This window comes from Apodemus sylvaticus, chromosome 17 (assembly GCF_947179515.1).
Source record: "Apodemus sylvaticus chromosome 17, mApoSyl1.1, whole genome shotgun sequence".
Lineage (NCBI taxonomy): Eukaryota > Metazoa > Chordata > Mammalia > Rodentia > Muridae > Apodemus > Apodemus sylvaticus.
Window position 1 is genome coordinate 71,207,669 of NC_067488.1, and position 23,477 is coordinate 71,231,145.

The 23,477-nt window shown below is 56.0% G+C and overlaps 1 protein-coding gene across 11 annotated transcripts in view; it reads left to right on the forward strand.

Annotated features, from left to right (window-relative positions):
- The first annotated feature begins 273 nt into the window (after nt 1–273).
- The window catches only part of Kmt2d (lysine methyltransferase 2D), a 40,006-nt gene continuing 16,802 nt past the window's right edge, over nt 274–23,477 (forward strand). Inside the window, exons 1-35 of one of the 11 annotated variants that reach the window (XM_052160225.1) lie at nt 274–754; nt 4,946–5,031; nt 5,207–5,333; nt 5,509–5,732; nt 5,831–5,940; nt 6,080–6,242; nt 6,482–6,647; nt 6,915–7,029; nt 7,148–7,305; nt 7,490–7,635; nt 7,771–9,201; nt 9,293–10,401; nt 10,858–10,974; nt 11,425–11,535; nt 12,483–12,587; nt 13,639–13,820; nt 13,986–14,150; nt 14,237–14,346; nt 14,437–14,484; nt 15,242–15,463; nt 15,685–15,804; nt 16,086–16,199; nt 16,402–16,536; nt 16,636–16,782; nt 16,940–17,005; nt 17,184–17,294; nt 17,477–17,614; nt 17,718–17,802; nt 18,021–18,262; nt 18,341–18,414; nt 18,608–18,658; nt 18,878–20,692; nt 20,792–20,974; nt 21,050–21,186; nt 21,385–23,309. In XM_052160225.1, coding sequence (XP_052016185.1) covers nt 4,983–5,031; nt 5,207–5,333; nt 5,509–5,732; nt 5,831–5,940; nt 6,080–6,242; nt 6,482–6,647; nt 6,915–7,029; nt 7,148–7,305; nt 7,490–7,635; nt 7,771–9,201; nt 9,293–10,401; nt 10,858–10,974; nt 11,425–11,535; nt 12,483–12,587; nt 13,639–13,820; nt 13,986–14,150; nt 14,237–14,346; nt 14,437–14,484; nt 15,242–15,463; nt 15,685–15,804; nt 16,086–16,199; nt 16,402–16,536; nt 16,636–16,782; nt 16,940–17,005; nt 17,184–17,294; nt 17,477–17,614; nt 17,718–17,802; nt 18,021–18,262; nt 18,341–18,414; nt 18,608–18,658; nt 18,878–20,692; nt 20,792–20,974; nt 21,050–21,186; nt 21,385–23,309 — 10,201 coding nt within the window. In that variant the 5' untranslated portion in view covers nt 274–754; nt 4,946–4,982. The remainder of the gene's footprint in view (nt 755–4,945; nt 5,032–5,206; nt 5,334–5,508; nt 5,733–5,830; nt 5,941–6,079; nt 6,243–6,481; nt 6,648–6,914; nt 7,030–7,147; nt 7,306–7,489; nt 7,636–7,770; nt 9,202–9,292; nt 10,402–10,857; nt 10,975–11,424; nt 11,536–12,482; nt 12,588–13,638; nt 13,821–13,985; nt 14,151–14,236; nt 14,347–14,436; nt 14,485–15,241; nt 15,464–15,684; nt 15,805–16,085; nt 16,200–16,401; nt 16,537–16,635; nt 16,783–16,939; nt 17,006–17,183; nt 17,295–17,476; nt 17,615–17,717; nt 17,803–18,020; nt 18,263–18,340; nt 18,415–18,607; nt 18,659–18,877; nt 20,693–20,791; nt 20,975–21,049; nt 21,187–21,384; nt 23,310–23,477) is intronic. The other 10 variants (XM_052160214.1, XM_052160218.1, XM_052160222.1 and 7 more) reach the window with 10 other exon arrangements.

Sequence of the window (23,477 nt, forward strand, 5' to 3'; positions counted from 1 at the left end):
CGAGCGCTGGGCCTGGAGCGGCCGGAGGGGAGCGGGCAGAGGGCTCGCACCGCCCGCCCCTTCCTCTTCCTCGCCCACCAACCCTCCTCCCTTCCCCGGGGGGAGCAGAAGGTGGGGGGCTCGAAGCCGCCGAGGGGGGACGCTCGGGGTCGCGGAGCCCGGCGCTGGGTGTGTGTCAGGTTCGGCCCCGCCGGCTCCGCGTCGCCGTAGCTCGCGCGGCCCCGGGGCGCCGGCCGGGCGGGGAGAGGGGCTCGGCGCGGCTGCGAGGGGCTCACGTTCCATCCGGGCCCGGCGCGCGGCGCGGCGCGGCATTCCTTCCGGGCTGCTGGGGAGGCGCCTCGACGTTCCATCTGGAGAGCCTCGACGTTCCGCCCGAACCCGGCGCGGGCGGCCGGGGCGCTGGCCGGGCCCTAGGACTGCGAGGCCGCCCCGCGACGCGGATGCGGAGCCTGCTCGCCCAAGATCAAAGCCACCGGTGCTCTCTTTGTGTCCGCTCGGGATTCGCCGCCCTGGGGCTGTTCATGGAAACCTAAACTGCTGGAACCTAAGGCAGAGAACCCCTCTTGGATTCTTGCTTTTTTTTTTTTCCCCCGGGGGAAGGGTGACCACTCCGACCTGGATTTACCGTTCTTGGCCTCCCTAAGCCCCCCCGAGTGGGGGGCGGCTGTGCTCGCTCTGGCGGTTGGAGGTCGGGGAGCGGCCCGGGCTCTGGCCATGTTCTCGGATGAGGATTTCTGGATCGCCCTGTGAAGAGGTGAGTGAAGTCCGCCCGGCCTGGGCCCAGAAAGGGTTGGACTGGGGGCACAGCCAGATGGACTATCTTGGCCGGTGCTGGCCTTTAGGTTGGAGAAAGGGGTGCCAGAGCTGGGGAGGGTTCCTTTGGCAGGGTCTGTCAGGGGAATCTGAGCCAGTTGCCACGGCAGAACTGAGGCCTGGTTTCTTGGGGTGTGCCTCTTTAAAGATTGGGGGCTCAGGGAACTACAGGAGTTTGGGAATATGTCCAGATAGCCTCTCTGCCTGTTTATTTTTGTGTTGAGGGAGTTCGACCAAACTAGGACCCAGGCCCTGATTGCCAACACCAGTCCTAGGCTGCTGTCCCCCACCCCCACCCCCTGGGTTCCTTGGGACAAGCAACTTGGTTGGGGGGGTGCCACTGCCAGGTCGGACTTACTGCTAGATTGGACTTTAATGCTGTTCCTACCTAAACGGGCACCCAAAACAATCTGTGGGAAACTCAAGGAGCCCTGGGTCCTTCCCCAGTGGGAGGGTGGGTGGAAACTGGTGCTACGAAGAGGGGAGCTGGGGCAAGAAGGAGGTGGGATTGAGGCAGCTCTACCCCTGCAGTTCAACTTAACTGCCTCTGCCTGGCAAAGTGACCCTGCAAGGCCTAGTGCTGTCTTAGGCTGCTTCGCTGCCCCTCCTCTGGGGATGGACATAATCTCCGGGGGATTATAGAGGAGGCCGTTGAGATCTGTTCTCTATGAATGTGGGCTGCAAAAAAAAAAAAAAAAAAAAAATGGCTTTTGTCTCTTGCTTTCCCCGGGCCTAGTGTAGAGTTAGCTGCCCATGAGTCTCTGGCCAATCCTGAAAGCCCCCGCCAGATCTCTACAATGCTTTTCTGGCTACTGAATGGTAAATAGTTCTCAGGTGGTCTCCTAGCCCTGCAGAATAGGGTTGCTTGGACCCCTTTGATGGAGACATGGCTTCATTTGTGCTCTTTTCTGCTGGAAGCCAGTGTTTCCAGCCCTGGTAGGAGGTGCTGGGGAGAAGGGGTGTGTGTACAGCAGGAAGGTGCGCCTGAGCCTCCTGCCTCAGCCTCTGAGCCCTGGGCTGGGACAGCCTCTCACACCTGTCATGTTGCCCAGCAGGGATTTGGCTAGTGCATTTTGCTCCCTCATTCCACCCCCTCCAAAATACACTTGCTAGGTCTCCTTGAGTCTTGTCTCAGAAAGGGGAAAGTAGGGGGTTTGCCCTTGAAAGATTCCTGGGAGATGGCATGGAGTGTGGAGTGAGGCGAGCTGTCATCTCTGGTCGCTGCCTGCCTCTCTCGTCAGCTCTTAGATAACATCCTTAGGTGGGACTGTACCTTGTTAGCTCTGGCCCCCCCAGGCTATGCAGGGACAGTGTGTTACCATTTGGATCCTTCCTAGAGGGCTGACCGAAAATGGGGGTGGAGAGAGGTGTGGTTTGATTCTCTAGCTGGGAACCAGGAAGTCCTGAGTCCCACTGAAGAGCTGTTCACTCAAGGGCCTGCTCCAGCCTTTCACCCCTCCAAGCCTCCATTTCCTCCCTTGCAGAGAAAATGGAGTGAAGTCTGTTGGTCTCGGGTGAACACAGGAAGGAGAGTGGTGGAGGGAATCTCTGCCACCTCACTTGCTGGTTGGGGTGTTTTTAGATGTAAGACTCGGGGGTGTCAGCTCCCTAGCTCAGAGCAAGCCTGGCCCAGGTATTAGCCTAGTTTCGATCCAGGGAAAACCCCCCTGGGATGTATGTGTGTCTCTGTTTACTGTCTGTGAATGATGGGACGGGGGAAACTTTTGCCTTTATTTGCTCAAATGCCTCAGGGACTTGATGCTATGGCACTTGGTATTTTGGTATAGATGCTGGGCTGAAAGCTTGCGTAGTTAGGGGCTAAGGTTTCAGGCTTCTTGGAGATGTCCCTGGGTTCTTTATGGTACAGAAAAAGGACAGTTTGCTGCTCAGTCTTGGACCTTCCATGACTCTGTGAGTGGGGTGCTATCTTTGCCGGGGTTTTTACTCTGACCCTCAAGGCTAGGTGAAGACGGTAGTGTCTGTACCTTCTTGGGCAGTGCTAGCTTTAGCAGCCTCGCGAGAGAGCTGTGCTTGGGGGAGGGCCGAGGAATGTGTCCCTCTGGCTTGTGTCCGGCGGCCCTCCTACCCACTGGATTATCACTGTTGCCTTCTATTTGTTGCTGTTTGTGGCTCCCTTGGCCTCAGCTCTAAGAACAAAGTTGGTGGAGGATGTTAGGGAGACACGGTTAGATGCAGACGTGTAGAAAACTTTAAAGTCCCCTTGGACCTTCGGTGCACCCAGGCCTTGAGTGACTGAATAGGTCCTGGCTTGAGCCTTGGCCGCCCCCCTTCCCCCAGTTCCCATTTCCCACAGGTGGCTTGTCAGGGCCTCTTGAAGTTCAGAGCATGCTCTGTAAGCTGGCCAGATAAGCATCCTGCTTTCCTGCAAATGGATTGTTGTGCATGAGGCTTGGGAAGAGGTGGTTTGGGAATGGTGGTAATAGGTGTCAGGTGGTGCTGGTGCTCTGTCCCTGGCAGGTTCAGAGCATTAGGGGGAAAGGAAAGTGGCTTTTTTTTTTTTTCTTTTAAACTTCTACATGGCTCAAGAGGGATTGCCAACATTTGGAAATGGAATTGTGAGCTTAGGGAAGGTAACTGATTCTGTGTTGACTGGGAATTGATTTACTGATCATCGGCACTTTGAGGGCTCTCCTAGTTATTTAGCCCCATGTGATTGACTGGGGTATTTGCCTCCCAGTTTTAGAGGACGGGATTATCTGTACCCAGGTTGGTGTGATCACTGACTAAACAAGGGGAGTGGAAAACAGGGGATATGGAGTTCTCAGACCTTTATCATTTACAGTTGTTAAGGGAATCTTCTTACCTCACACCACCTTTAGAAGCACTAGACACTGGTTGAGAAGAAGGCCCACCCTTCTCAGCAACAGCTGCAAGCACTAATCCTTCTCATCTTTCTTATGTGGGGTTGCTTTCCTATTCATAATCTTGGGAATTCTTGTCTGTTTAAACAGTTTCACTGTGGAGCTCCGGTTGGCCTGGAGCTTTCAATGTAGACCAGGCTGGTCTCCAACTTGCCTTTGATCCCTCTGCTTCTGTCTTCCAAGTAATGGTGTTGTAGGTATCTGCCACCAGGCCTAGCATCTCTGTAATTCTTACTCTTGACTCCTTTTAGTCTTTGTTGTACTCAAGTGTGCTGCCTTGGAGGTCAGGGAAAATACACTCAGTGTTGTGTAAGTCTTAAGCTTTCAGATGTAGCTTTAGCATGTTTCATTTGATTTTGAGATACACTAGACTTTATGAAAAAGGAAGGAGGGACCGTTAACTCTTCGAGTATGAGTATTTGGAAACCCGGCTTGGCTTAAGAGGAAGGAAACTATTCTGCTCTGTTAAGTCCTGCCCCATTTAGTCCTCCTCCAAGTAGCAATGTGCTTCCTGAGACTACAACTCCCAGCATGCTTAGCCCTGGGCCTGCTTACACATGCTCAGTAACTCTTAAGGCCCACTTCTGTTAACTACTAGGAGCATCTAAGGAAGAAGGGCAGTTGGCGTTGCTAAGGGCAACAAACCTGAGGCCTTCATGCTAGGTGAGACCCAGGGCTCATTTAGGGCTGAGGCCAGTGGTGGTCCTGAGTTTCATATGCCTGGCAATTGAGGTTCTTCCTGTTGAATTTGGGATATCCTTGTTAAAAGCAGTGGAGATCCATTCACAGCTATCCTTTAGTTTAGTGTAGTGTTGAATCTCTTGCAACACCCCAGGTCTCTCTTTGCGAGATAGACTTCTGGGTCAAGTGGGTTGCTACTTTCAGGCCTGTAGGATGGTAGCGGACCTGAGATCTAAGAATAAAGGCCAAGGGATAGATAGGGCCTGGGAGTTAAGATGAAACAATGGATGTAGTTTGAGTTGGAATGATTGCCCTGGGAACTGTTACAGAGGAGGGTAGAAGTGGGAAAATGGAATAGATGCCTGAGAAGGAGGTATGTGTTTGGAGAAGTGGGTAGCGGGCTAAGAGTCAGAAAATGAATTCCCTAGTCATTACGACAGAGGTTTGTGGACAGGGTTTGTCTCTGATGTCTAAGGGTCTGCTTACCATTAACTGACTCCTTATAATGGGAAAAGGGCTCACTGGGGAAGCTTGGTGGTGGACATACAGGTATCTTTTGGTACCAACAGGTCTCCCCGAGAGGGCCCTGCCCAGTCGGAGAGAGGGATGGACAGCCAGAAGCCGCCTGCTGAAGATAAAGATTCAGACCCGGCAGGTGAGTAGAACACATTTCCCAGTTTGCTGACAGCTTTCAGCTCCTCATGGGTAGCTCATGTAGCCCTTCATTTCTGGTCCTGGCACAAGTCCTGGCTTGGTCTGAAATACACAGGTAATTGAAGAACTTTGTTCGAGACAAAAGTTTAAATGCCCTCTCCTGTCTGTTCACTCAGCTGATGGACTTGCAGCCCCTGAGAAGCCAGGTGTCACTGAGCAAGCCCTTCCCGTTCTGTGTATCGGGGAGGTCTCTGTCCCCAGTTCTGGGGGATCCCGGCTTCAGAAGCCTCCTCATGACTTCAGGTAATTTGTTTGTGGAAAACAGGGCTTTATGGGCACATGGGGATGTGATTGGCGAGGTGAGGGCTTTCCAGGAGTGTGAGCAGGATACATGGGTGTGCCAAAGCATGGGGTTATGGGGCTGGGGGGGGGGTGCTACCGCCATGGTCTGCTGCTGCTGATGTCTGCGTGTCCACAGTAGGGGTCCAGCACGGCGGTGTGCTCTCTGTAACTGTGGGGAGCCCAGCCTGCACGGGCAGAGGGAGCTGCAGCGCTTCGAACTGCCATCTGACTGGCCTGGGTTTCCAGTGCCATCCTCTGAGGGAAGCTCAGGTCCCTGCGAGGCAGTGCTGCCCAATGAGGATCTGTTACAAATTGGTTTCCCTGAGGGCCTTACGCCTGCCCACCTAGGAGAGCCTGGAGGTAAGTTGGTTTGGAAGCAGGGTAGAGGCTGGGCCGTCCTGAGCTGCTGGTCACAGTGCTAACCCATTCCTCCTGTTTTCTTTACCCCACTTATCAAGGGCACTGCTGGGCACATCATTGGTGTGCAGCGTGGTCAGCAGGTGTATTGGGGCAGGAGGGCCCAGAACTATGTGGTGTGGACAAGGCCATCTTCTCAGGGATCTCACAGGTATGGTTAAGGTTAGGATCAGATGATTGCGTCGGTGAGGGGAGTTGGCAGAGTGGGCAGGACTGGGGAAGGGCTAGTGGCTCACCTTGTCGTGAGAGCCGGCAGGCACTGAGGCTCTGTGGCTCTCCCTCCCTTGCAGCGCTGCTCCCACTGCGCCAGGTTCGGTGCCTCCGTTCCTTGCCGCTCGCCCGGATGTTCCCGGCTTTACCACTTCCCCTGTGCGACTGCCAGTGGTTCCTTCTTATCCATGAAAACCCTGCAGCTGCTCTGTCCCGAGCACAGTGACGGAGCTGCACATTTGGGTGAGGAGCAGATGAAGGCCAAGTGGGCCATAGGTTTTGGTACTCCACAAAGCCTTTCTTCATTCTCAAATGATGGTCTTTCTGTCCCAGTAAAATGGTTGTGAACTTTGTGAGTACAGGGCTCTGCCTCTGTGTGCCTGTATGCAGACACTCCGGCACCTGCAGAGCCTAGACTAGTGTCCGTGCCAGCTCTGCATCACTCCATACTGACCCGCTCTTTCCTTCCCTTGCTCCTGCAGAAGAGGCTCGCTGTGCAGTATGTGAGGGGCCAGGAGAGCTGTGTGACTTGTTCTTCTGTACCAGCTGTGGGCATCACTATCATGGAGCCTGTCTGGACACTGCTCTGACTGCCCGCAAGCGTGCTGGTTGGCAGTGCCCTGAATGCAAAGTGTGCCAAGCGTGCAGGTAAGAATGTAGCCGTAGCCAGGCGGTGGTGGTGCACGCCTGTAATCCCAGCACTCTGGGAGGCAGAGGCAGGCGGATTTCTGAGTTTGAGGCCAGCCTGGTCTACAGAGTGAGTTCCAGGACAGCCAGGGCTACACAGAGAAACGCTGTCTCAAAAAAACCAAATCCAAAAAACCAAAAACTAAACAAAACAAAGAGTGTAGCTGTAGCCAAGTTGGGGCAGGAAATGAGGCTAGGGGGGTCCCACACTGTACCTGTGCCTTTTAGGAGACCTGGGAACGATTCTAAAATGCTGGTCTGTGAGACGTGTGACAGAGGGTACCATACTTTCTGCTTAAGACCACCCATTGAGGACCTGCCTGCTCTCTCGTGGAAGTGTACGGTGAGTATCTTCGGTCCTTTAGCATCTCCGAGGTGGCTTGAGCTTAACAAGTCACATTCCTGCCTCTGCCTCCAGCTGAGATTTGACTAGTGCCTGGATTGCTTTCTCGGTTCCCTAGACATGCCGGATATGTCGGGCCTGTGGGGCCGGCTCAGCAGAATTGAATCCCAACTCTGAGTGGTTTGAGAACTATTCACTCTGTCACCGCTGTCATAAAGCCCAGGGAAGCCAGCCTGTCATTTCTGTCGCTGAGCAGCACCCAGCTGTCTGTAGCAGGTAAGTAGTGTCAGCTGAGATGGATCGAGACAGGGCATTGAGAGGGGTGAGACTGCAGGGCTGTGTTAGACAGGCGGGCCGTCAGCAGTGCAGCCCCCCGAGTGCCGCCTCATCCCCGTGGGCTGGCTCTCTAGGAGCTGTTAGCTGGAGAGCCACAGCGCCTGCTCCCCTTTACCCTCTGCAGGTTTTCACCCCCAGAGCCTGGTGAGATCCCCATTGATGAGCCCGGTGCTCTGTACGTAGCATGCCAAGGGCAGCCAAAGGGTGGGCACGTGACCTCTATGCAACCCAAGGAGCCGGGGCCCCTGCAATGTGAAGCCAAACCACTAGGTGAGTGGGGCTTGAAGGGTCCTGAGATCAATCCTTCGTTCTGGGGCAAGGAGCAATCTTTGCTTTGCCTCAGACCCTGCACTTTTTGTGAGTTAGATCTGAACTAGGTAGGAAGATGATATGTTGTGTCTACAGGGGGAGCAGGGACCCAACTTGAAGCCCAGTTGGAGGCTCCCCTAAATGAGGAGATGCCACTGCTGCCCCTGCCTGAGGAGTCGCCCCTGTCTCCACCACCTGAAGAGTCACCTACATCTCCACCACCTGAGGCCTCTCGCCTGTCCCCACCAACTGAGGACTCACCCCTTTCTCCACCACCTGAGGCCTCTTTTTCTCCACTGGAGGGGTCCCCCCCATCTCCTGCACTAGACACACCCTTGTCCCCACCGCCTGAAGCCTCGCCCCTATCTCCACCATTTGAGGAGTCTCCTCTGTCCCCCCCACCAGAGGAATTGCCCTCTTCTCCGCCACCTGAAGCATCTCGCCTATCTCCACCCCCTGAAGAGTCACCCATGTCCCCTCCACCTGAAGAGTCACCCATGTCCCCTCCACCCGAGGCCTCTCGTCTTTTCCCACCATTTGAAGAGTCTCCCCTATCTCCTCCACCTGAGGACTCTCCTCTGTCCCCACCTCCAGAGGCATCACGCCTGTCCCCACCCCCTGAGGATTCCCCCATGTCTCCTCCACCTGAAGACTCACCTATGTCCCCCCCACCTGAGGTGTCACGCTTCTTGCCACTGCCTGTCCTATCACATCTGTCGCCTCTGCCTGAGGTATCACGGCTGTCTCCACCACCTGAGGAATCTCCCCTGTCCCCGCCACCCGAGGACTCCCCTGCCTCACCTCCACCTGAAGCTTCCCGACTGTCCCCACCACCCGAGGACTCTCCTGCCTCACCTCCTCCTGAAGCTTCCCGACTGTCCCCTCCCTGTGAAGACTCACCTGCTTCACCACCACCAGAGGACTCACTCATGTCCCTGCCGATGGAGGAGTCACCTTTGTCGCCACTGCCTGAGGAGCTGAGACTCTGCCCTCAGCCCGAGGAACCTTACCTGTCTCCTCAGCCCGAGGAGCCGCAACTCTGTCCCCAGTCTGAGGAACTGCCACTGTCCCCACAGTCTGAGGAGCCATGCCTGTCCCCTGTACTTGCAGAACCGGGCCCATCTTCCCAGTCTGAGGAGCTATGCTTGTCCCCTGTGCCTCAGGAACCACACCTCTCCCCTCTGCCTGAGGAACCACACCTCTCCCCTCCGCCTGAGCAACCACACCTGTCCCCTCTGCCTGAGCAGTTGCAACTGTCTCCCCAATCTGAGGAGCCCTGCCTGTCCCCGCGGCCTGAGGAACTAAACCGGTCTTCTCAGCCTGAAGAGCCTCCTGAGGAATCAAGCCAGTGCCCTGCCCCTAAGGAGCTGTCCTTGTTTTCCCCAAGTGGAGAGCCACCTTTATCCCCCATGCTTGGAGAGCCATCCCTGTCTGAGCCTGGGGAACCACCTCTATCCCCACTTCCTGAGGAGCTGCCCTTGTCCCTGTCGGGGGAGCCAGTCTTATCACCTCAACTGATGCCACCAGGTAAGGAGGTGGTGATGTTCTCTTACCCTGAGGGCAGTCTTAACACTTTATGGCACATCTAATCTAAGAGCCTTTTTCTCTTCTCCCCCAGATCCGCTTCCTCCTCCACTCTCACCCATTATCCCAGCTGCAGTCCCCCCAGCCCTGTCTCCTTTGGGGGAGTTAGAGTACCCCTTTGGTGCCAAAGGGGACAGTGACCCCGAGTCACCATTGGCTGCCCCCATCCTCGAGACACCTATCAGCCCCCCACCAGAAGCCAGCTGCACGGACCCTGAGCCTGTGCCCCCCATGATCCTTCCCCCATCTCCAGGCTCCCCTATGGGACCTGCTTCTCCAATCCTCATGGAGCCGCTCCCTCCACCCTGCTCTCCGCTTCTTCAGCACTCGCTGCCTCCCCCGACCCCTCCTCCTTCCCACTGTTCACCTCCTGCCCTGCCGCTCTCTGCTCCCTCTCCACTGAGTCTTGTGCAGAAGGCAGTGGATGTCTCAGATGAAGCGGAGCTGAACGAGATGGAGACTGAGAAAGGTCCAGAACCTGAGTGCCCAGCCTTGGAACCCAGGGCCACCAGTCCTCTGCCATCTCCTATGGGGGACCTTTCTTGCCCTGCCCCCAGCCCTGCCCCAGCCCTGGATGACTTCTCTGGCTTGGGAGAAGACACAGCCCCTCTAGATGGGACTGATGCTAATCCATCACAGTCACCGACTGGACAGGTCTCTGGCAGTTTGGCTAGTGAACTTAAAGGTTCTCCTGTGCTCCTGGACCCTGAGGAGCTGATTCCTGTGACCCCTATGGAGGTCTATGGCCCAGAATGCAAGCAGACAGGGCAAGGCTCACCCTGTGAAGAGCAGGAGGAGCCTGGTGCACCAGTGGCCCCCATGCCACCCGCTCTCATCAAATCCGACATTGTCAATGAGATTTCTAATCTGAGCCAGGGGGATGCCAGTGCCAGTTTTCCTGGTTCAGAGCCCCTACTGGGCTCTCCGGACCCTGAGGGGGGTGGCTCCCTGTCCATGGAGCTGGGAGTGTCTACGGATGTTAGTCCAGCCAGAGATGAGGGCTCCCTGCGCCTCTGCACTGACTCGCTGCCCGAGACGGATGACTCCTTGTTGTGTGACACTGGGACTGCAACTGGTGGAGGCAAAGCTGAGGGGGACAAAGGGCGACGGCGCAGCTCCCCCGCCCGGTCCCGAATCAAGCAGGTGAGAGACTCTTGCGTACCTGGATGTGCTCAAACTCTTGCTGCCGTGATCCCAGCCCGGTGCTACCTTTGTGCTTGGCTTCCTGCAGCCTGGGCTATAGATCCGTCCTTTAGCCCAGCTCTGCCCAGCTGCCTGCTGTGCAGAGAGGAGCTAATGATTTACCCAGGTTCATGGCCTCAGACATACAACTGGGACCAAAATCTTGGTGCTCTGAAGTCATTTCTTGCCTTTGCTCTTCTTTTGCAAGTCCACTGTGCTGGTCTTGGAAGGCGAGGTTGTTCAGTTGTTACTCTCTTCTCACTTGTCCATACTGGAAACTTGACTTTTGTCCTGTCCTCCGAGTGGGACACCTGGGTCATTTTTAAAAAGCTGTCAAACTTGTCATTTGTCACCTTTCCCTCCAAGCCTGTGGGCCCAGCACACGCAGTCCTGTAATGGGCCCCTTCCATCACTTAGGGTCGGAGCAGCAGTTTCCCAGGACGACGCCGGCCTCGTGGAGGAGCAGCACATGGAGGACGAGGGAGAGGACGGGCCCGACTGAAGTCAACCACTTCTTCCATTGAGACACTGGTAGTAAGGACAGGCTTTGCACCCCAAGCGCCTCACACGCGCCTTAGAAGTTAAGCATGCAGCTGGGCGGTGGTGGCGCACGCCTGTAATCCCAGCACTCTGGGAGGCAGAGGCAGGCAGATTTCTGAGTTCGAGGCCAGCCTGGTCTACAGAGTGAGTTCCAGGACAGCCAGGGCTACACAAAGAAACCCTGTCTCGAAAAAAAAAAAAAAAAAAGAAGTCCAGCACACTTAGAATCCTGTCATTTCATTGTTTGCTAGCAAGAGCCTGACTCCTCGGCTCTGAGGATTCTTGAAACCTCTGCCACTGGGCCCCAGCGCGGGGATCCGAGTGTTCAGGGTTAGATCATCAGCTTAGCCAGGCACTCACACTTCTTTCTGAGTATGGGAAAGAGGGCAGCTTAGCTGAGGCTGACTTGTTTTCTTTACTTTGTACACCTCTCTGTTTATTAAGGTGGCTGATATTGATAGTTCTCCTAGTAAGGAGGAGGAGGAGGAGGATGATGACACCATGCAGAACACTGTGGTTCTCTTCTCTAACACAGACAAGTTTGTTCTGATGCAGGTACTGTACGGAGCTGGGAGAGAGGCATGCTGAGTGCACTCTTTCTCCCCTGCCTGTGTGTGTGTGTGTGCGTGCGTGCGTGCGTGTGTGTGTGTGTGTGTGTGTGTGTGTGTGTGTGTGTTTATGTGTGCTTGCTCTTGAGCTTACTTTGCTGAGAAGGTGGATGGGAAAAACCAGGGATCCAGTTTGCTTGGTGAGATAGCTGGTTAGTGAGGTGGTGGATTGTAAATGCTGCATTATGAAGAGAGCAGAAATGTAGCCCGGGGAGCCTGTAGAGCCCATACAGTCACCCCCAGATAATCTTGAGGCTACTTTCTTTGTTGTTACATATAGCTCTTACTGGACAAGTTTCTACCCTACCTGGTCTTCCTATAACTTCTTAAATTGGTGCTAGTCTATATTTCTAGTTACTAGATCAGACCGGGAAGATGTCCTAGGTAGGTACAGCTTCTCTGAGGGAGACTCAAGGGACCCCTGGGAACCTGGTGACTGAATGCTGTGGGATAGGCTTCTGATCGACTCCCTGGTCTTTGGCTGGGACCGGGGACAACAGACATGTTTGCAGGGCTGGGTAAATGGCTTTGGAGGAATGCTTGCTCTGTAAGCAAGAGGACCTGAGCTTAAATTCCTAGGACTTATTTAAAGCTGGCTGTGGTCAGACACCCCCCCCCCTCCCCCCCCCCCCCCCCCCGTACCAGTGTTGAGGGAGGAGAGAGGTAGGTCCCAGGAAGTTGTGGGCCAGCCAGCTTAGTAGGAATTGTGAACTTTGGGTTCAGTGAGAGGCTGTGTCTCAAAAAAAGGGGGTGGAATATAATAGAGGAAGGCCTTGACTCCCTCCATATGCTGTTCTCATCCCCCACCCCAAGACAGACAGACATAGGGATGGAGAGACAGAAGGCAGAGAGGCAGAGGCATGCTTGCACGTTGGGGTTTTTGTTCCTCTGCAGGACATGTGTGTGGTGTGTGGCAGCTTTGGCCGGGGCGCTGAGGGCCATCTCTTGGCCTGTTCGCAGTGTTCTCAGTGCTATCACCCGTACTGTGTCAACAGCAAGGTGAGCCCTGGGCCTGGAATGTGTGGGCGGTGGGTAGACTCGCTTCTCCATTACCCTAATCTCCCACACTATGTATTTTTATTATTTTACTACATTTCTCTGGTGGGGGAAGGGAAATACATGTGCCAGGATATAATTGTTGAGGCCAGAGGACAACTTGTAGGACCCTGTCTCTCCTCCCACGTGTGGGCTCCAGGTGTCACACTCAGGTCATCAGGCTTGGTGGCAAGGACATTCATCTGCTGAGCCACCTCACAGCCTGACATGTGGCTCTTGGACGTCACTGATCGGTTTGTCAGTCCTGTCAAACTCAGGGAAGGTGCTTTGGAATTTATAGCAGACGTTGTAGCTTCTTTCCATAGGCCAAAACTTGCCAGTGTAATGTAGTCCGTGTATAAATGCAGACCAATTTACAGTAGAAAACATGCTCTGTGGCCAGGAATGATGGCGCATATCTTTAGTCCCAGACAGAGGCAGGCAGATCTTTGTGAATTTGAGGTCAGCCTGGTGGACATAGTGAGCTTGAAGTAGCTAGAGCTACACAGTGAGACCCTGTCTCAGACAAACCAAACCATGGTACAGTCTACACAGTGAGACCCTGTCTCAGACAAACCAAACGATGGTACAGTCTGGAAGTAGATCAGAGACTTGAGACTGCAGCTCCACATGTACAAACAGATAGCATCAGCTTTAACCCAAGGTATAATCAGTCCTTTGGGTTTTTCTAAAAACTACCAATTTATTAATTAATGCACTAGTAACATTTACTAGCTTGTTTTAGTAGCAGGTTCTAAAAGGTGAAGAAAAATTGAGGGAAATAAACCTTGTTCTGTCATCAGTTCAGTGCCTACTTAGTGACAGCTGTGTTGTCCGCTCAGTGGGGCTGTGGTTGGAGGTTCTCTGTGCAGCACAGCTCCTGGAAGCCCCCGGAGAGGCGCTGTTTGGTGTCAGAGAGTGAGCTCTGTACAAGCCTCTCTGTGCTCAGAGGTCTGTCTTCAGCCGCGTAAGCGCTATACATCCTCCAGCTGAGGCATCTCCTTTTATCCCCCAGATCACCAAGGTGATGCTGCTAAAGGGCTGGCGCTGTGTGGAGTGCATTGTGTGTGAGGTGTGCGGCCAGGCCTCCGACCCCTCACGCCTGCTACTCTGTGACGACTGTGACATTAGCTACCATACGTACTGCCTGGACCCTCCACTGCTCACTGTGCCTAAGGGTGGCTGGAAGTGCAAGTGGTAAGGAGAAGCAGCCTGAGGTGGTCTGTCAAGCTGTGGGGCATGGGCCTCAGATACAGTTAGAGCAGACACCATATTGGATGCATGGTACCCTGTGTTAAAGGGTTCTCCGTGGGGGCACCTCTGCCATCCTAAGTTGGGTGCTGAATGTCTTTCTGCTTCCAGGTGCGTGTCATGTATGCAGTGTGGGGCCGCCTCCCCTGGCTTCCACTGTGAATGGCAGAATAGTTACACACATTGCGGGCCGTGTGCCAGCCTGGTGACCTGTCCTATCTGTCACGCTCCCTATGTGGAGGAAGACCTGCTAATCCAGTGTCGCCACTGTGAACGGTGCGGACATCTCTCCTCCTCTCGTCAGCTCCATGTGCTGCTGTCGGTGGCTGGGCCTGTGCTCACCCTCGTCTTCCCTCCCCCAGGTGGATGCACGCAGGCTGCGAGAGCCTCTTCACAGAGGACGAGGTGGAGCAGGCTGCCGATGAGGGCTTTGACTGTGCTTCCTGCCAGCCCTATGTGGTAAAGCCTGTGGGTGAGTATCGGGTTGGAGGAAGCTGAGGACGTGAGTGTCTGTCTTTGGACAGCGTCCTAAGCGGCCTTTGGTTTGCCCTCCTTCCCGTAGTACCTGTTGCCCCACCAGAGCTGGTACCTGTGAAGGTAAAAGAGCCAGGTAAGCCACAGACATTCTGATACTCAAACCATCTAAGACCATAGACCATCTTCTCTGCTCCAACCTCCAAACTTTAAAGACCCAGTGTAAATGACCAAGTCAGTGGCAAAGTTGTGATTAGAGCCAAGGCTTTCCTCTCCCAGACATGGCTCCTCTCACCAGGCACATCAGCTTTTTTACTGCAGGAGTCTCAGTCAGGAGAGCACTGCTTTCTTCTCGCAGAAGGGACAAGGCCATCTTTTCTGCCAGTGTGGGCACCACTCTTAGAAAGTATGCTGGCGCCGGGTGGTGGTGGCTCTCGCCTGTAATCCTAGCACTCTGGGAGGCAGAGGCAGGCGGATCTCTGAGTTCGAGGCCAGCCTGGTCTACAGAGTGAGTTCCAGGACAGCCAGGGCTACACAGAGAAACCCTGTCTCGAAAAAAAAACAAATCCAAAAAAACCAAAAAAAAGAAAAAAAAAGAAAGTATGCTGGCCTTCAGCGAGTAGCATTCTTCTGTCTCTTGACAGCTAGAGCGTCTGCCCGGTGACTGTGGTTAATAGGTTCTGGACAGAGCTAGGCTTTGGCAGCAGCAGGCTCATCTCCGGATCCCTCAGTCACTGGTAGAGCCTTCAGTGGCCTGCTCTCTCAGCCCTTAGAAAGCGACGGGACTTCTCTGTCACTGCTTGTGTCTCAGTTGGGAACATGGGTTGACATGTGGAGTTTTGGTTTCCCTGGGGCCTCTGTCCAGGGATCATATGTTCTTCCCTGTTGTCCAGAGCCCCAGTTCTTTCGCTTCGAGGGTGTGTGGCTGACAGAAACTGGCATGGCGGTGCTGCGTAACCTGACCATGTCACCACTGCACAAGCGGCGCCAGCGGCGAGGACGGCTAGGCCTCCCAGGCGAGGCAGGGCTGGAGGGTTCTGAGCCCTCGGATGCCCTTGGCCCTGATGACAAGAAGGATGGGGACCTGGACGCTGACGAGCTGCTCAAGGGTGAAGGTTGGGCTGGGGAGTCTCAGAGAAAGGCAGATAGCGGGAGAGACACGGCCCATGAGTCGGGATGCTGGGTAGGGACTGCAGAGCCACTCCTGTCAGCCTTCTGCTAGCACTTCGTCTTGCTCAGGTGGCACTGTGGCAGGTTACTGGGTTCCCTCTTGCAGCGTGACAATGATAAAAGGGCCCATTTCTCTGATCTGCCCGTCCTCTTCTGTTACATGCAGGTGGTGTTGAGCAGATGGACTGTGAAATTAAGCTAGAAGGCCCCGCCAGCCCTGATGTAGAGCTTGGCAAAGACGACACAGAGGAGAGCAAAAAGCGCAAGCGCAAACCCTATCGGCCGGGTAAGGCCTGGAGTGGGCTTTTGGGGCAGTCAGGGGTAACTCACAGGTTCTAGTGCTTTCTCATCATTATTTTTTAAAGATTTATTTAATTTATATGAGTACACTGTAGTTGTCTCCAGACACACCAGAAGAGGGCATCAGTCCCATTACAGATGGTTGTGAGCCACCATGTGGTTGCTGGGATTTGAACTCAGGACCTCTGGAAGAACAGTCAGTGCTCTTGACCGCTGAGCCATCTCTGCAGCCCCCACCTTCTCATTCTTAATTCTGCTTTCTCACAGGCATTGGTGGTTTCATGGTCCGACAGCGGAAATCTCACACCCGTGTGAAACGGGGGCCTGCTGCCCAGGCGGAGGTGTTGAGTGGGGATGGGCAGCCCGAGGAGGGTGAGACGGGTGAGGGCTCCCGTGGGGCCTGGGAAGAAGGTGGGGGTCACAGCACATGGGGCAGTGACAGTGAGGCCAGGGTGTGAACTAATGTGAGAAAGAAAGCAGGTGGAGAGGCGGTGGTTGGGGAATGAAGACAGGAAGAGTTTTCCAGCAGAGTTGAAGCATGCCCAGTGTCTCTTGAGCCTGAGTCCTTCTCTTTTGTCTGTAGTGATGCCTGCTGATCTGCCTGCAGAGGGCTCTGTGGAGCAGAGCCTCACTGAGGGGGACGAGAAGAAGAAGCAACAGAGGCGAGCGCGCAAGAAGAGCAAGCTGGAGGACATGTTCCCCGCATACTTGCAGGCAGGTTCACACGCCCCGGGTGAGGTGGGCAAGGTGGGCAAGGCAGGCTGGGGCCGGGTCCACAGCACCAGGAAATCATTCCTTTGACTTTGCCTGCAGGAAGCCTTCTTTGGAAAGGAACTGCTGGACCTGAGTCGGAAGGCCCTGTTTGCAGTTGGGATGGGCCGACCAGGCTTCGGACTGGGAACCTCAAAATCCCGGGGGGATGGAGGTTCAGATAGGAAGGAGCTTACGACAGCCTTGCACAAAGGTTAGTTAATACAAAGATGTAGTGTTCTGGGGTGTCCAGCCTGCCTTGTGCCTCGTAGCTGGCAAAGGTGTCTGGAGGTAGGGATGGGGTAGGCCGCCCCCCCTCCTCCTGGGCATCAGGCATCACCGGTCTGATTGGAGTGGGCTGTTGCTCATAGGAGATGATGGTCCAGAAGTTGCAGATGAGGAGTCCCATGGACCTGAGGCCACAGCTGATATACCAGGTGAGGGCTGCGGGGGGATGGGGTCCCATCTCAGTCTTGCTTGCTGTCAGTTGGCTCTGCCCTGAGCAGTGCCAGAGCTGGGACTTGACCCTGGTCTGTGCTTCCTGTGGTTCATGCCGGCCTGGGTGCTGTGTCACGCCTCCATACCTCTGATGGTAGTTTTCTTCTGGTATTATAGGGCTTGAGGATGGGGGTATAAAGGCATCCCCAGTGCCTAGTGACCCTGAGAAGCCAGGCACCCCAGGCGAAGGAGTGCTTAGCTCTGACTTAGACAGGATTCCCACAGAAGGTGAGGCTTGCATGGTGTCTTGTGTGTGTTGGGGTCCTCCATGGGAAGGAAGGCCCCATCTGGAGGAGGTCTGGACTGCTCTAGCATGTGAACCTCCGTGGCCACGCCCTGCACATCTGTGGTATTGTGTGAGCCTGTCTTACGCAGCTCAGCAGTGTGTGTACCTTTTCATTCCCCTTCAGAACTGCCCAAAATGGAGTCCAAAGACCTGCAGCAGCTCTTTAAGGATGTCCTGGGCTCAGAACGAGAGCAGCATTTGGGTTGTGGAACTCCTGGCCTGGAAGGCAGCCGTACACCACTGCAGAGGCCCTTTCTCCAAGGTGCTCATAGCAGAGTGCTTGTTCCCAGTCTGCCGCAGCCAGCCTTGTTACCAAGCCGAGTCGGTCGGTGGCTTCCTTCCCTCTGATCCTATTGCTTTTGCAGGTGGACTTGCCTTGGGCAATCTCCCCTCCAGCAGCCCTATGGACTCCTACCCAGGCCTCTGCCAGTCCCCTTTCTTGGATTCTAGGTTGGTATCTGCGCTGAACTGTCTTGGGTGGCCCCTGTTGTCCTTTCCCTCTTGTGGGTGCCTGCCTTGCCTCCTTTTGACTTCGAGCTACTAAAGAGACAGCTCTCTTGTCTGCCCTGCCTTCCTTAAGTGGGGCAAAATGGGCTGGGGTTCTGCAGTTTGTCTGGGGTGAGGCTTGAAATCCCTGCCCTGTGTGACTCTCTGCCCCTGCGCCCCAGGGAGCGCGGGGGCTTCTTTAGCCCAGAACCCGGTGAGCCAGATAGCCCTTGGACGGGCTCCGGGGGTACCACGCCCTCCACCCCCACCACGCCCACCACAGAGGGTGAGGGCGATGGGCTGTCCTATAACCAGCGGAGTCTGCAGCGTTGGGAAAAAGATGAGGAGCTGGGCCAGCTCTCCACTATCTCACCTGTGCTCTACGCCAACATTAACTTCCCTAACCTCAAGCAAGATTACCCAGGTATCTCTGGGCAAGGGTGAGGGAAACAGTCTGACAGGTGGCGGGCGTCTCCTCTGACTTGACCTTTCTGCTTCCCAGACTGGTCTAGCCGATGTAAACAAATCATGAAGCTCTGGAGAAAGGTTCCAGCTGCTGACAAGGCCCCCTACCTGGTAAGACCGCAGGGGCCAACTTGAGGCGTGGGGTAGAAGCTTCTAGTGGCTTACCTCAGGTCCTTGTTCTCCTGTCATCCCCTAAGCAGCTGGGTGAGGAAGACTGATGTCTGGGGAGGCGGTTTGATAGCAGGGATGGGAGCTGGGCTTGAGGCTGAGCATGAAGCCCTGTGTTGTGTCATGTGTTCCTCAGCAAAAGGCCAAAGATAACCGGGCTGCCCACCGCATCAGTAAGGTGCAGAAGGTGAGTGGGCCCCTATTGACTCCTCGGCCCCAACCACCCCCCACTGAGAGCAGCTGTGCCCCGCCTCCTCAGTCACTGCCCTCTGACCCTTTCTCCAGAGTGCCCGCTAGTCCTCAATCCCAGTCTAGTTCCCAGTCCCCCTGACTCCGCGCTCTAGGGCTGGGGACGTGGGTCCTGCCTGCAGGCAGCAGCTGACTGCCCCACCTGCTCTCTCTGCAGCAGGCTGAGAGCCAGATCAGCAAGCAGGCCAAGATGGGCGACACAGCCCGCAAGGCTGACCGACCAGCCCTCCATCTCCGCATTCCCTCCCAGCCAGGGGCACTGGGCAGTCCGCCCCCTGCTGCGGCCCCCACCATTTTCCTTGGCAGCCCCACCACCCCTGCTGGCTTGTCTACCTCTGCGGACGGGTTCCTGAAGCCACCAGCGGGCACAGTACCCAGCCCTGACTCACCTGGTGAGCTCTTCCTCAAGCTCCCGCCCCAGGTGCCCGCCCAAGTGCCTTCGCAGGACCCCTTTGGACTGGCCCCTGCCTACGCCCCGGAGCCCCGCTTCTCTGCGGCACCACCCACTTATCCTCCTTACCCAAGCCCCACTGGAGCCCCGGTCCAGCCCCCAGTGCTGGGCACCACAACTCGACCTGGGACTGGCCAGCCAGGGGAATTTCACACCACCCCACCCGGGACACCCAGACACCAGCCTTCCACGCCTGACCCCTTCCTCAAACCTCGCTGCCCCTCATTGGACAACCTGGCTGTGCCTGAGAGCCCAGGGGTAGCGGGAAGCAAGGCTTCCGAGCCTTTGCTCTCACCCCCACCTTTTGGGGAGTCCCGGAAGTCCCTAGAAGTGAAGAAGGAAGAGCTTGGGGCATCCTCTCCTGGCTATGGTCCCCCAAACCTGGGCTGTGCTGGCTCACCCTCCTCAGGCCCCCACCTGGGCAGCCTGGAGTTAAAGGCACCTGATGTCTTCAAAGCCCCCCTCACCCCTCGGGCATCTCAGGTAGAGCCCCAGAGCCCAGGCCTGGGCTTGCGGGTACAGGAGCCACCCCCTGCCCAGGCTTTGGCCCCTTCTCCTCCCAGCCACCCAGATGTCTTTCGTTCTGGCCCATACCCCGACCCCTATGCCCAGCCCCCATTGACTCCTCGGCCCCAACCACCCCCCACTGAGAGCTGCTGTGCCCCGCCTCCTCGGTCACTGCCCTCTGACCCTTTCTCTAGAGTGCCCGCTAGTCCTCAATCCCAGTCTAGTTCCCAGTCCCCCCTGACTCCGCGCCCTCTATCGGCAGAGGCTTTCTGCCCATCCCCTGTTACCCCGCGCTTCCAGTCCCCTGACCCCTATTCTCGTCCACCCTCACGCCCTCAGTCCCGCGATCCCTTTGCCCCATTGCATAAGCCACCCCGGCCCCAGCCCCCTGAAGTTGCCTTTAAGGCTGGGCCCCTAGCCCACACCCCGCTGGGAGCTGGGGGCTTCCCAGCAGCCCTGCCCTCTGGCCCAGCAGGTGAGCTGCATGCCAAGGTCCCAAGTGGACAGCCCACCAACTTTGCCCGGTCTCCTGGGACAGGCGCGTTTGTGGGCACCCCATCTCCCATGCGGTTCACTTTCCCACAGGGGGTAGGGGAGCCTTCCCTAAAACCCCCTGTCCTTCAGCCTGGTCTCCCTTCACCCCATGGGATCAACAGCCATTTTGGGCCTGGCCCCACCTTGGGCAAGCCTCAAAGCACAAACTACGCAGTAGCCACGGGGAACTTTCACCCTTCAGGCAGCCCCCTGGGGCCCAACAGTGGGCCCACAGGGGAGGGCTATGGGCTGTCCCCACTACGCCCCGCATCCGTTCTGCCGCCTCCCACACCTGATGGATCCCTCCCCTACTTGTCGCATGGAGCCTCACAAAGGGCAGGCATCACCTCTCCAGTGGAAAAGAGAGAAGACCCAGGAGCTACAATGAGTAGTAGCTCTTTGTCAGCACCTGAACTCTCAAGTGCCCAGGATGCAGGCATATCTAGCCTCAGCCAGACAGAGCTGGAGAAGCAACGGCAGGTGAGAGGCTTCCTACAGCTGGTCCCAGCGTGCTTCTACCTTCTCCACCAGCCCTGTGATTAGAGTGGATTGGACTGACTTGTCTGTTTTCCCCGACAGCGCCAGCGACTACGGGAACTGCTGATTCGACAGCAGATCCAGCGGAACACCCTGCGGCAGGAGAAGGAAACAGCTGCCGCAGCCGCAGGTGCAGTAGGGCCTCCAGGCAACTGGGGTGCTGAACCCAGCAGCCCTGCCTTTGAACAGCTGAGCCGAGGCCAAACCCCTTTCACTGGGTCTCAGGTAGGTAGATTGGCAAAGGGTGGTGGGGCCAGCGCCCTGAAGGTGGCTACACCTTCATCTGCTTCTGTCTTCTAGGATAGGAGCAGCATTGTGGGGTTACCCTCAAGCAAGCTAGGCGGTCCCATCCTGGGACCAGGAGCCTTCTCCAACGATGATCGGCTGTCCCGGCCACTTCCACCAGCCACACCTTCTTCCATGGACATGAACAGCAGGTGAGGTTCCAGGAAGGGGTGTGTGTGTGTGTGTGTGTGTGTGTGTGTGTGTGTGTGTGTACCATCACTGTATTCTGCCTCAGATCTTTTCCCTATCACTGATCCTCACTGTTTCTTTTGTCTTTCCTCACTAGCCTAAGCCTCTGTTCTTGCCCTCCCTGCTGATTGATTCTCATAGACTACTGCATATTTTTCCAGGCAACTTGTTGGAGGTTCCCAGTCCTTCTATCAGCGAACACCCTATTCTGGATCCCTGCCCTTGCAGCAGCAACAGCAACAGCAGCAGCAGCAGCAGCAGCAACAACAACAACTGTGGCAGCAGCAACAGCAGCAGCAGCAGCAGCAGGTGGCGGCAGCAGCAGCAGCAACCTCCATGCGACTTGCCATGTCTGCTCGATTCCCATCAACTCCTGGACCTGAGCTTAGCCGCCAAGCACTAAGTTCCCCCTTGGCAGGAATCCCCACACGCCTTCCAGGCCCTGCTGAGCCAGTTCCTGGTCCCGCTGGTCCTGCTCAGTTCATTGAGTTGCGACATAATGTACAGAAAGGACTTGGACCTGGGGTATCTCCGTTTCCTGGTCAAGGCCCCCCTCAGAGGCCCCGTTTTTACCCAGTAAACGAGGAACCTCATCGACTGGCTCCTGAAGGTCTTCGGGGCCTGGCTGTTTCAAGCCTTCCCTCACAAAAGACCTCAGCCCCGCCAGCCCCCGAGTTGAACAACAGCCTCCATCAGACATCCCACACTAAGGGGCCTGCCCTCCCAGCTAGTTTGGAACTGGTCAGTCGCCCACCATCAAGCACTGAACTTAGTCGTCCCCCTCTGGCTTTGGAAGCTGGGAAGCTGCCTTGTGAGGATCCTGAGCTGGACGATGACTTTGATGCCCACAAAGCCCTGGAGGATGATGAAGAGCTTGCTCACTTGGGTCTGGGTGTGGATGTGGCCAAGGGTGATGATGAGCTGGGCACCCTGGAAAACCTGGAGACGAATGATCCCCACCTGGATGACCTCCTCAATGGAGATGAATTTGACCTGCTAGCGTATACTGACCCTGAGCTCGATACTGGGGATAAGAAGGACATCTTTAATGAGCATCTAAGGCTCGTGGAGTCAGCAAATGAGAAGGCTGAGCGAGAAGCCCTGCTGCGGGGGGTAGAGCCGGCATCCTTGGGCCCTGAGGAGCGTCCTCCACCTGCCTCAGATAACTCCGAGCCTCACTTAACATCTGTGCTCCCTGAGGTGAAGCCGAAAGTGGAGGAGGGAGGACGCCATCCTTCTCCTTGCCAGTTCACCATTAATACCCCCAAGGTGGAGCCAGCTCCTCCTGCCACTCCCCTCAGCATGGGTCTGAAGCCAGGGCAGACTGTGATGGGCAGCCGGGACACTCGAGCAGGAGTAGGTTCGGGACCGTTCCCCAGCGGTGGGCACACAACTGAGAAGGGCCCATTTGGAGCCCCAGGAGGAACACCAGCTCACCTGCTCAACCCCAGCTCGCTGAGTGGCCCAGCTGGATCCTCTCTTCTGGAAAAGTTTGAGCTAGAAAGTGGGGCCCTAACCTTACCCAGCACACATGCAGCACCTGGGGATGAGCTGGACAAAATGGAGAGCTCCTTGGTGGCCAGCGAGTTGCCCCTGCTCATTGAGGACCTATTAGAGCATGAGAAGAAGGAGCTGCAGAAGAAGCAGCAGCTTTCAGCACAGACTGTGCTGCCTGCGCAGCAGCAGCAGCAGCAACAGCAGCAGCAGCAACAACAACACTCTCTTCTTCCCACAACAGGCCCTGCCCAGGCACTGCCTTTGCAACATGAGCCTGGGCCGCCACAGCAGCTTTCTCTGGGTCTTGGAAGTACCCGACAGCCAGGCTTGGGCCAGTCAATGGTGCCCACGCAGGCACCAGCTCATGCCCTTCAACAGCGTCTGGCCCCATCCGTGGCTATGGTGTCTAACCAGGGGCATATGCTAAGTGGGCAGCAAGCAGGGCAGACAGGCCTGGTGCCCCAGCAGAGTTCACAGCCAGTGTTAGTGCAGAAGCCCATGAATGCCATGCCAGCGTCCATGTGCATGAAGCCCCAGCAGCTGGCGATGCAGCAGCAGCAGTTGGCTAACAGTTTCTTCCCAGATACAGGTAACGTCACATTGGCATGTAGATGCTGCCACTTATCACCAAGTGGGCGCTGACTCTAGGTAAGGGAGGTGGGACACTGGGGACCCTGGCTAAACAGCAAAGCCCTGTAAATAGAAAGTTGGAGCTTTTTAGAAGAGAGATGGATGGATGGATGGATGGATGGATGGA